This window comes from Propithecus coquereli, unplaced genomic scaffold (genome assembly GCF_000956105.1).
Source record: "Propithecus coquereli isolate 6110/MARCELLA unplaced genomic scaffold, Pcoq_1.0 Scaffold10, whole genome shotgun sequence".
Taxonomy (NCBI): domain Eukaryota; kingdom Metazoa; phylum Chordata; class Mammalia; order Primates; family Indriidae; genus Propithecus; species Propithecus coquereli.
The window spans coordinates 19,449,835-19,461,278 of record NW_012133858.1 but is presented as its reverse complement, the minus strand read 5'-3'; the positions used below and the strand labels follow the sequence as shown (position 1 = coordinate 19,461,278).

Below are 11,444 nucleotides of genomic sequence, written 5' to 3'. Positions count from 1 at the left end.
AAGTCAGATCAGGTTCCAATACCTGTTCTTCCACTTACTAGCTCCGTGAACTTCCCTCTCAGAGTTCAAGTAGTGTTTGTTGAACGAATGATAAAATGTCTTGCAGAGGTGTGTGACGAATTAAATGAGATAATGCTTGTATCGTGCGTGTCCCCCAATCATCGCTCAATAGAATTACTACTCTCCCTACAATACCACGTCCCGTATTTCTGTGAATTCCCTGCGGGGAGGGGAAGTCTGACTCGGTTCCAGCTCCCGAAGGCGCCAGGTCCCATGAGATGAGTAGAATGAATACGGAGGACTACGCTTTTTAACGTGCTCGGGGCGGGGAAACCGCAGGACGATTACAGATCCGGGAAGGATCTGGCCTCCTCGCGGCGACCACAAGTCCCATCATGCCGCACGATTCTCGGCTCGTTCACGTACACATGAAGGCCTATAATACTTGCAGACGGTGTCTGACGTCTAAGAGACCGCACCCCGACCCTACGCCTCCTCTGAGAAGGACAACCGGCGGAATCGCACCCCTCACGCCTCTGGGCTCACGCCTCACACCCGGAGGGTGCCAGAGAACGACGCATGCGCACTCCTCCCTTCTCGTCTCCTCCCTCCCTACGTTAGTTAGCCCTTCGCTTTTTAAGTGCCGGGTCCTTTTTGTCCCCTACTGCGTGCGGTGTCAGTTTCCCTGCGGAAGTGGTGGCCGTGAGAGGAGAAGATGGCGGCCACCGTGGTAGCGCCGCCTGCTGCGGCGGCTAGTCGGGCCGGCAAGCGCAGCGGCGGCGGGCCGGGAGGCGGCGGCGGCGGTGGGGGAGCCAGAGGGGCGGAAGAGGAACCGCCGCCGCCCCTACAAGCAGTTCTGGTGGCCGACAGCTTCAACCGCCGCTTCTTCCCCATATCCAAAGACCAGCCTCGGGTGAGCACCGCGCACGCAAGCGGCCAGAGGACCCGGAGGGTGGCGGGGCTGGAGTAAGTTGTCCTTTCGGCTGCCTAGTGCAGCGTGCTCTGGAAGGACTTGTGTCCCTCCTGTTATCCTAAAACCGAGTTATCCGGTTAGGAGGAACGCCGAGGAGGGAAAGTCTAAAACCCTGACCAAGTGAGTGGCTGGCTGATTTGGGATTTCATATTGCTGTCCACCTCAGGTTTGAGAGGAATGGAGAGTGCTAAATGTAGAAACGGTGCCGGAGAGAAGCCTTCGCACCAGGAATCAATGCCCCTAGAGGAGGCCCGATGTCTTTAACCTTGCAGAGAAGAGACGCTTAGGTGAAAAGAAACACCACCCTCTGCCTCTGAACGACCGATAATATGCCTAAAAAAGAGCGGGCTAGATCTCAGGCAGTGTACTTTTTTTCCTTTCAAATTTTAATGATAGCTAGTGCCTTTTGTCAAAAGGAGGACAGAATGAGTTTAGCGCCTGAATTGTCTAGACAGTGGGGAATTGGACTGAGCTGGCTCTGGGGATTGCTTGGTCACTTAGCAGTACCCAGTTCTATCAAAGAGAGGGAACTGCGTTGGGTTTAGGAAAAATTCTCTCCAACTCTCCCCCAAAAAAGGCTGATGCCTGTTTTTTGACAAGCGATGGAGGGTAGCAGCTCCTGACTCTTAAAAAGGGACCAAAGAAGGAAATTTTTGTGGGGAAGAACGCCTTAGTAGTGCTTAAATTTATGGAGACTTGATTGGTTTCCATTATTATCCTTTGTCAACAGTGGTCTGCTAGTCTATCACAGCTCTGTCTGATACTAGGCAAGTAGATTCTATGCTTGCTATGCCCAAATTGCAACATCTTAGACTCTGAAGCTTAGAGCAAGCCATGAGCGTCAAAGACGGGAACCTGTTTACCTTTGAATTAAAAGGATAAAGCAAAACTATAGTGTTTGGAAATACTCATAGAGGAGTGAAAATTATTATTGCAGTGGGGTAACCAAAGAGCCTTTAACAGATCCAAGACCTCAAATTTTTTTTATATCCTACCCTGCAGGTCCTCTTGCCCCTAGCCAACGTGGCATTAATTGACTACACTCTGGAATTCCTGACTGCCACAGGTGTACAGGAAACCTTTGTCTTTTGTTGCTGGAAGGCGGCTCAAATCAGAGAACATTTACTGTAAGATCCTGCATCTTTTCTTTACATGTGTCACCACCTTTTTCCAGTTTTTTCAGGATGGAAGTAATTTAGTAAGGGGAAATGTGAAGAGAAAAAATGTGTCTATTTAGATCCCATTGTAAATTCCAAGAGTGTTTTCTTAACTTATCAGGAAGTGAGCAGCTGAAGCCTTGTATCTATCTGTCTTGGGGTTCCTGTGACAAAGATTAAAGAATAACACTAGGGTTTTTCCACATCTCACTTATAAAGTTTGGTCCCAATGGGCTTTGCTTTTTATTTAATGGCTCCAATATGGAAGTTACAAAAATAACATCTTTGTTTTTCCACCAAGTTTTAAAATAATGTTTGTTCTGACCCTCAAGGACAACAATGAGCTCTTCTTCATCTTTGTATTCCCACTGCCTAGCTTAGGGCCAAGCATATAGTGAGCACTTAACAAATTTTTGTTGAAATCTTCTCAAAAAGGACTAAATCTCGGGATTTATGGAAAATTAGGATATTAGCATGGTCTCCAGACAGTTCCTAAATTTTATATAGACTTCACAAGGAGAAAGCTGATATGAAAAAAGTGTGTTCCATGGGTACTTTGTGTACCCTAGGTTTCAGCAGGATTTTGAGTTCAAATCCATGTTTGAGGACAGGGGTCAAGATATGGAGAGGAAATAACCATGTTTCTCTATGCCATAAAACAAGACTGGTGACACAGGATACTGAAAGCATTAATTATAGTTCATAAACCCCTTTGAAGTTGAGGACGCTGGCAAGAACCCAAAAAAGCCTAGAGAAGGAGTATGAGTGCTAAATGGGGGAGAAAAACAGGAAAGGTTCATATGATCTTTATGCTTGATTTACACATTCCCCTCACACCCACTTTCCTTTAGGAAATCCAAGTGGTGCCGCCCTACATCCCTCAATGTGGTTCGAATAATTACATCAGAGTTATATCGATCACTGGGAGATGTCCTCCGTGATGTTGATGCCAAGGCCTTGGTGCGCTCTGACTTCCTTCTGGTGTATGGGGATGTCGTCTCAAACATCAATATTACCAGAGCCCTTGAGGAACACAGGTCAGGATGGGAGAATGACAGGGACAGGGTTAGGGACCAGCAAAGCCCTGTGACTGCTTTTTTGCAGCTTTTTCCTTCCTATCCTTTATAGGTTGAGGCGGAAGCTAGAAAAAAATGTATCTGTGATGACAATGATCTTCAAAGAGTCATCCCCTAGCCACCTGACTCGTTGCCAAGAGGACAATGTGGTAGTGGCTGTGGATAGTGCCACAAACCGGATTCTCCATTTTCAGAAGACCCAGGGCCTCCGGCGTTTTTCATTTCCTCTGGTGTGTGGGTATCTGGGGTCTTTGAGGTAGGAAAGTGACAGGCTTCAACAGGAGAAACAAATTAAAGTCCTTGTAACTTCTCCCCACAGAGCCTGTTTCAAGGCAATGGAGATGGAGTGGAGATTCGGTATGATTTACTGGATTGTCATATCAGCATCTGCTCTCCTCAGGTAAGCTCTTCAGGGCCAAGGCCACATATCCAAAGAGTAGAACTCTGAGGGTATGTTATTGCCCCCTTAGAAGGCCAGGCTATATTTTTCTCCCTCTTTTTCTTATCTGTTCTAAAGCGAAGAGGTGCTGTCATCTTGTCCCCAGTATCCCACTGGGAATCTCTTTGGGATTCTGGTCCATGTCCAATGTCATAGGGTGTGATAGGTCTCTGGGGGCTTATCTTTGCTTCCAGAGAATAGCACCTAACCTTAGCCCACCCCCTTTACCCCCCAGGTGGCGCAACTCTTTACAGACAACTTTGACTACCAAACTCGAGATGACTTTGTGCGAGGCCTGTTAGTAAATGAGGAGGTAAGAAAAGGCTTACTATGCCTCTTTAGGCGAGGCTGTGATTTTATCTCATGCTGGTAACTTGTGGTTCCTTTTGTGAGCCTTAGGAGGGAGGGTGACGAGAGCAGTACAGGAAGAAAAGTCTTAGGCCATTTGGGCTGTAACAGTGAGAGGCAGAGCAGAACTTATAAGGATTAGAAAGGTGCTGTACTTGGGGGCGTTCTTTCTATCTTCCTTGGATGACCTCCCTTTCCTTCTCATTCAGATCCTAGGGAACCAGATCCACATGCATGTAACAACTAGGGAATATGGTGCCCGGGTCTCCAACCTACACATGTACTCAGCTGTCTGTGCCGACGTCATCCGCCGATGGGTCTACCCTCTCACCCCAGAGGCAAACTTCACTGACAGCACCACCCAGAACTGCACTCATTCCCGGCACAATATCTACCGAGGGCCTGAGGTCAGCTTGGGCCATGGCAGCATCCTGGAGGAAAATGTGCTCCTGGGCCCTGGCACTGTCATTGGCAGCAATTGTTCCATCACGAACAGTGTCATTGGCCCCAGCTGCCACATTGGTGAGCACAGATGGGGAATCAAGCCAGCCATTCTAGGAGCAGGCAGGTCCTGTGTCTTCAGAAACAAGGATGAATACATGGTGCAGTCCCTGAGAACAAGGAACTTGAGTGGCTACCTTAAAAAAGGAGGAAACAGATTGAAAATACTGATACCTTAATTTGTGGCCTGTGAGCTTCTTATTGGGTGACTCTTCACATTCCGTGGTACCCTGTATTTTACATTCAGGACCAAGTGGATAATGAACAGCAATAGCAACATCTATTTACTGCATTATAGTTTACAAAGGGCCCTTACATACATTGTTTCATTAATTATCACAAAAACCATGTGAGATAGATGTTGTTTATCCCTAATTTATAGATAAACAAGCTCAAAGAGGTTGTCTCACCCAAGGTCATAACTAGTAAGAGGCATTGGTGGGACTTGAATCTGGGAATTCTGGTTGTAAGTCCAGTGTTCTTTTTACTCTACTATAACTGCCTCATTAGCCTCTTGGCAACTCATTTTGGTTGTAGGAATGTGATGCTTCGAATAGTACTGCCCCTTTAAAAGAACAATCAGATTGCAATTTTAGGCCGGGGCGGTGGCTCACGCCTGTAATCCTAGCACTCTGGGAGGCCGAGGCGGGCGGATTGTTTGAGCTCAGGAGTTTGAGACCAGCCTGAGCAAGAGTGAGGCCCTGTCTCTACTAAAATTAGAAAGAAATTAATCGGACAACTAAAAATATATAGAAAAAATTAGCCGGGCGTGGTGGCACATGCCTGTAGTCCCAGCTACTCGGGAGGCTGAGAAGGATTGCATGAGCCCAGGAGTTTGAGGTTGCTGTGAGCTAGGATGATGCCACAGCACTCTAGCCTGGGGAACAGAGTGAGACTCTGTCTCAAAAAAAAAAAAAGATTGCAATTCTAAAATGTACAAGAAGAGGTGGAATAATTTGGTTCTCCTTATAGATATGGATACAATTCTAATAAGGTTCATGAGTTCAAGGGGTCCCCAGGAATCTTGAAGGTTCTCAGATTCTTAAGCCTGATAGATAGTCTATAATTATTGTAAACCTGGTAGAGGATAGTCAGGCTAAGCAATGTTCTATGCACAGGACTGGGCTTAGAGGGCGAGTGGGTATTTCTGGTGAATTGAGGGATGGAGTGTTAGGTGAGAGCTGTGGTGGTGTCAGTCAGCCCTGTCCTGCATGAAGGGCTGTGGTGTGACCCATGAGTGACCAGGAGTCCTTTCCATCCTGAGCCAGGTGATAATGTGGTGCTGGACCAGGCCTATCTGTGGCAGGGTGTTCGAGTGGCTGCTGGAGCACAGATCCATCAATCTCTGCTCTGTGACAATGCTGAAGTCAAGGAACGAGTTACACTGAAGCCACACTGTGTCCTCACTTCCCAGGTGAGACCTGCTCCATACTATACACAGGCCCCAAATTGAGTGGTAATCATGCTGAGCCAGAGGGGTCTTATTTCCACCCATAATCCAGTCTGGCTTGAGAGTCCAAATCCAGTGGTTTCATTTACCTTCTACTTAGCTTAGTGGAAAAAAAAAAGTCGCTCTCTGATTGTCAGGATGTACTTTTCCTCAGCATACTGATGGTCCTGTGTCATCCACTCCCTTTTTTTTCTCCCCTAGGTGATAGTGGGCCCAGACATCACGCTGCCTGAGGGCTCGGTGATCTCTTTGCACCCTCCAGATGCAGAGGAAGATGAAGATGATGGCCAGTTCAGTGATGATTCTGGGGCTGGTCAAGCAAAAGAGAAAGTGAAGATGAAAGGTGCGAGGCTCAACAGGTGTGGGGCATCTATGTGTCTCTCTCTGCCCCATAGGAAAATGAACGTTTCCTCCTGGAGGGATTGGTGCTTCTGCTAGACCTTCTGTATAGATCAATGCCTTTTCCAGGTTACAATCCAGCAGAAGTAGGAGTTGCAGGCCAGGGCTACCTCTGGAAAGTTGCAGACATGAACATGGAGGAAGAGGAGGAACTACGACAGAATCTGTGGGGTGAGCTAGGCCTTATGCCTGTCTTCCTTCTACTAAAATCTGAATATTTTGAAGGATAGTGAATATTTCAGAATTACATTACTTGTATATTCCTTTATTCATGTAGACAGGACAGATATATTACTCTTTGTCAGTGACTGTTTCCTTATTTTTTTTTCTTCATCCTTTATGGATTCTCAGGACTCAGGATCAACATGGAAGAAGAAAATGAAAGTGAAAGTGAGCAAAGTATGGCTTCTGAGGAGCTGGACAGCCGGACAGGCTCCCCTCAAATGGATGACATCAAAGGTGAGAGACTAGGGGAGCAGTGCCCCAGAAAAAGGAGGAAAGCCCCTGGTTTATCCTTTGCCTGGATCAACTAGCCAAAGGCTTATATTCCTCCCAGAAAGTATTTGGTATAAAGTCAGGACTAGATGACTGAGAGCAGCAGTCTCCAACCTTTTTGGTACTGGGGACTGGTTTCATGGAAGACAGTTTTTCCCTGGACGGGGGGGATGGTTTCAGGATGATTCAAGTATGTTACATTTATTGCTCACTTTATTTTTAATTTCTAACGTTCTTTTTCTACATTTTCATTTGCCACTCACTGATAGGTTTTTGATATGAGTCTGCAAGCAATTAATTTATTATGGTCTCTGTGCAGTCAAACCTTTCTGCTAGTAATGATCTGTATTTGCAGCCGCTCCCTAGCACTAGCATCACCACCTCAGCACCACCTCAGATCATCAGGCATTAGATCTCACAAGGAGCATGCAACCTAGATCCCTCGCATGTGCAGTTTATAGTAGGGTTCATTCTCCTATGAGAATCTAATGCCATGGTGATCTGACAAAGAGGCAGAGCTCAGGAGGTGATGCCATTGATGAGGAGCAGCTGTAAATACAGATGAAGCTTCACTCACTCACCTGCTGCTTACCTCCCACTGTGTGGCCCGATTCCTAACAGGCCACAGACCAGTACTGGTCCACGGCCCACGAATTGGGGACTGCAGACTTAGAGCATTCTGGAATGATGTTGGCCCATGAACTTACTCTTCCTTTGATTTTAGTGTTCCAGAATGAAGTCCTGGGAACACTACAGCGGGGCAAAGAGGAGAATATTTCTTGTGACAATCTAGTCCTGGAAATCAACTCTCTCAAGTAAGAGCAGCCCCTCCCTGTTCTCCTTGGGGTAATCCCAGGCAGGTAGGGGTTTTCTTCTAAGTGTTTCTTTTCCAGATAGGAACCTATTCCCTTGACATCCCAAATGGAGAAGGCCAGTAGTATTTGGAGCAAGGAGAGCATTAGGTTCTAGCCTCAGCATAGATTTTTCCCTTCCTAAGCGCCCCCTTCCATGTTGTTCCATTCGACTTCCTCTCCTCCAGTGTTCTGTCAAAGTCTTATTTCTACAACATGCTGAAGGGCCAATGGAGGCCCTGGTGTCACCCTAGTCTCCCCACAGATACGCCTACAACATAAGTCTAAAGGAGGTGATGCAGGTACTGAGCCACGTGGTCCTGGAGTTCCCCCTGCAACAAATGGATTCTCCGCTTGACCCAAACCGCTACTGTTCCCTGCTGCTTCCCGTGAGCAAAGATTTGGGATGGGTACAAGGGCTTGGGTAGAGGCAGATACATATCCTTGCTATACTTGACTTCAAAGGAAATCAGGAATAGGAGGTCTTATTATGGGATATATGTTATTTCTGGTTCCTTTCTCCTTGCCTCTGGAAGCTGGCTGGGTTCTAGAACACCCTTAGGTTGTCTGGAGGAGTCAGGTTGGGTTCAATACTGAGTGGCCTTTGAGACTCCAAGATTGAGACCATACTAGGCCCCCAAGGTATATTCAGAATAGACTTGGACAGTCAGACTTTATGAAAGTGATTTGACCCAGCACGAGATCAACTTCTAGACTGGGAATAGGTAGCCTACAACATCTGATCCCCTTTAATCTTCTCTGAGCAGTCTCTTCTTTTTCCCCAACTCTAACTGCCAGGAACTCCTAAGTTCCTCTGACATGGTTCCACAGGGCCTATATCATCTCCCTCTTATCCCCCCATGTCATGAAAGACCCATGTGATAAATACTGATTTTCTTTGCTGTCCGGGTATAGGTGCATGCTCAGGAGTATATTGCAGCTCCCTTCTCCTTTCTTCCACAGCTACTCAAGGCTTGGAGCCCTGTTTTTAGGAACTATATAAAACGTGCAGCCGACCATTTGGAAGCATTAGCAGCCATTGAGGACTTCTTCCTGGAGCACGAAGCTCTTGGTACTTCCATGGCCAAGGTGAATACCACCCCAAGCCCCATGCTCCTGCATTTGCTTTGAAAGAGGCCTTGGTGACCCCCATGGAGACACAAAACAGAGGCTAATGTGAATCCAATATGGAATTTGGTGAACAGTACCATCCACCCCTAGTATTTTGCTTACTGCTGTAATACTATAGCTTGGAGCCAGGCTCGTAAGGCAGCCAATTTGGGGGGAGGGGGGTGGCCTAGGAATGTACAAAATTCTATGCAGCAATAGTTCCAGAAGTTATACCTGCCCCAGTAGCTGAGTGAATAGCTCAGTCTTGTCTGTTGTGGAGGAGGCTGGTCAGTGCGTGGAAGGAAGATAAAGGCTTGGTAGAGACATGCTAAGGTCATGCTTCCTCTTCCTCTGTTACCCGTTATATCTTGTTGGACTCTGTAAGACGCCTTTGCTGGCCTTCTGCAGGTGCTGATGGCTTTCTACCAGCTGGAGATCCTCGCTGAGGAAACAATCCTAAGCTGGTTCAGCCAAAGGGACACAACTGACAAGGGCCAGCAGTTGCGTAAGAATCAACAGGTGAGTCAGGCTGCCCTCCTCTCACCAAGGTGGTTGTCTGCTTCCCAGGTCCTTGCCCCTAGACTCTAAGGTGGTTGGTCCCTGGGCCTCTGTGGTTGTTAGAGCTGTTTATCCGCTAAGAACAGAAGGGTTATGTGTCCCTCCCCCAGTAGATCTCCCCTCTGCTTCCTTACAGCTGCAGAGGTTCATCCAGTGGCTAAAAGAGGCAGAAGAGGAGTCATCTGAAGATGACTGAAGTCGCATGGCCTGCTCCTATGGGTGTGACTGATTGCCCTCCTGGCTCCTGGGCCAGGACAAGTGAGGAGCTAGTTGCAGAAGGATGAGTGATCCCCATCCATGCTGAGACATAAAGGAGCAGAGACTGGAACTACAGTATTCTTCACATCGCCAGCAACCATGTGCCTCCCATCCTGACTGGGGAGTTGGGATGAAGGAAGCTAGGTTGGAACAAAGCTTCTGCCTAGGGAGGAGCTAGGCAGGCCCTGTAGTTGGAGGAAAGCCAGAAGAGCAGCTTTGTTCTCTGGCTTTCCCTCAGGGGATGGCAGAGAGCAGCTGGCTCTCTCTGCTCCTTGTATTTGTTAATATTAAAAAAGAGATAGCGGTGTATTTGGTTTCTCTCCATCATGACTATTCAGCCGTTAAAGTATGTGACCAGAGTTCTGAACCATTGACCTGGCAGCTTTTCTCTAATTGGGGGAGAGGGAGAAGGGGGTTATGGCCACTAGGTGGTACTGTGGTGCCTTGCCAATTAACGATTCCCCTGGCTCACAGGTAGTGAAGGGCCTACTTTCTTTTCCAGCCTCTGTCAACCAGCTTGTGGTCCTGGGATGGTGTGCCTAAGCCTGTTTCCATAAAAAGTCCTAGTCTAAAGACTGCCAGAGTTTATGATGCCAAACCTATGTAAAGCCCATTACCATGGGAAGTCCCTCTCACGTGCCTTTTCTACTTGATCCAATACTAGTCCTGTCAGAGAAGCTGGGCTGTTCTCCATCTTAAAGATAAGAAAATCTGCTCAAGGTCACATGACTCTTGATGGGTAAAGCTAAGGACTTGAACCTCATAATCTCCTTCAGCATACTGTGTCTCAGTGAAGGGAAAATTGCCCCAGAGACAACCCAAAGCCAGTAATGGATATCCTAAGAATGCAGGAAGGTCCTGGGAAAGCTTTCCCTTAATACTGAGTGAGTATTTACTGTGTGACAGGCATTTTGCTAAATATTTTTCATGTGTTATTTAATCCTCACAGCCCCAGGAAGTAGGTCATATCCCCATTTTCAGATGAGGTGCCTGAAGCTCAGAGGGGTCCCATAACTAGTAATTGATATAGCCAGATTTAATAATGGACTCTAGAGCTGGCATTTGTCACTTTGTTGTATTGTCTCCTTTAAACTCAACCATGAGATGCCTTTCTGACCTAAAAAATAGAAAAGGTTAGAAGGGGCCAGGCAAAGTGGCTCACGCCTGTAATCCCAGCACTTTGGGAGGCTGAGGCAGGAGGATTGCTTGAGTCCAGGAGTTCAAGGTTATAGTGAGCTCTAGCCAGGGCAACAGAATGAGACCTTGAGATCATGTCTCTAAGAAAAAGAAAAGGTTAAAAGAGCAAGCAAAAGATTTCCAATTAAATATGGAAAATTAAACACGAGCTTTTTTGTTCCCTCTAAAAACTCCATTAAAATGCTTATAAAGGAATTCTTTTAAAAAGCCACATGACCCAATGATAAGGAAAACAGGTGATGACAAAGAGCGAGAAACATTAACATTTTAGAAAATGAAAAATAAAAGAGTGAAAGGTGACTTAGCAGAGCAGAGTGAGTTGGGTTCTACCTGCCAAGGGAGTTATTAATAGGAAGCAAGCCAGTGTGCCCTTCTGAACCCAGAAAAGGGTCAGCACTTCAGAGAAGGGTACAGATTGGGACTGAAAACTAGGGGTAGGGTGGAGGGAGATTACACAAAGCTCTGTATGAGAAAAAGCTCCCCAGGTCCTGACATCATGTGATCCATCTGGGTAATTACACCTACTTCTCCCCTGCAAGAAATAGGAGATTATGTCTCTGGAGAAATGGTGGGGAAGAAATTATCAAAGAAATACTTAAGATTTCCTAAACCCAAAAGTCATGAGTTTCCAG

At 46.8% G+C, this 11,444-nt stretch overlaps 1 protein-coding gene across 2 annotated transcripts; it reads left to right on the top strand.

Annotated features, from left to right (window-relative positions):
- The first annotated feature begins 349 nt into the window (after nt 1-349).
- Nucleotides 350-9,924, top strand: EIF2B5 (eukaryotic translation initiation factor 2B, subunit 5 epsilon, 82kDa). Of its 2 annotated transcripts, none has more exons than XM_012640763.1 (16): nt 350-913; nt 1,976-2,100; nt 2,982-3,167; nt 3,259-3,436; nt 3,526-3,606; nt 3,881-3,958; nt 4,203-4,515; nt 5,763-5,908; nt 6,146-6,287; nt 6,413-6,514; nt 6,695-6,802; nt 7,563-7,653; nt 7,955-8,078; nt 8,653-8,778; nt 9,208-9,318; nt 9,494-9,924. In XM_012640763.1, the coding sequence occupies exons 1-16, from the start codon at nt 716-718 to the stop codon at nt 9,551-9,553; spliced, it is 2,169 nt and encodes a 722-aa protein (XP_012496217.1). In that variant the 5' UTR covers nt 350-715; the 3' UTR covers nt 9,554-9,924. The 2 variants fall into 2 exon arrangements, with proteins under 2 accessions (XP_012496217.1, XP_012496212.1); XM_012640758.1 differs by having other exon boundaries at nt 520-913; nt 6,146-6,303; nt 6,396-6,514.
- The last annotated feature ends 1,520 nt before the right edge of the window (nt 9,925-11,444 follow it).

What these genes read in the sequence shown, in the direction of transcription:
- EIF2B5 (XM_012640758.1), top strand. Translation starts at nt 716, where the DNA reads ATGGCGGCCACCGTGGTAGCGCCGCCTGCTGCGGCGGCTAGTCGGGCC. An exon ending in ACTGTGTCCTCACTTCCCAG is followed by an intron (nt 5,909 to 6,145) that starts GTGAGACCTGCT and finishes TTTCTCCCCTAG; the next exon opens with GTGATAGTGGGCCCAGACAT. An exon ending in TTGGTACTTCCATGGCCAAG is followed by an intron (nt 8,779 to 9,207) that starts GTGAATACCACC and finishes GGCCTTCTGCAG; the next exon opens with GTGCTGATGGCTTTCTACCA.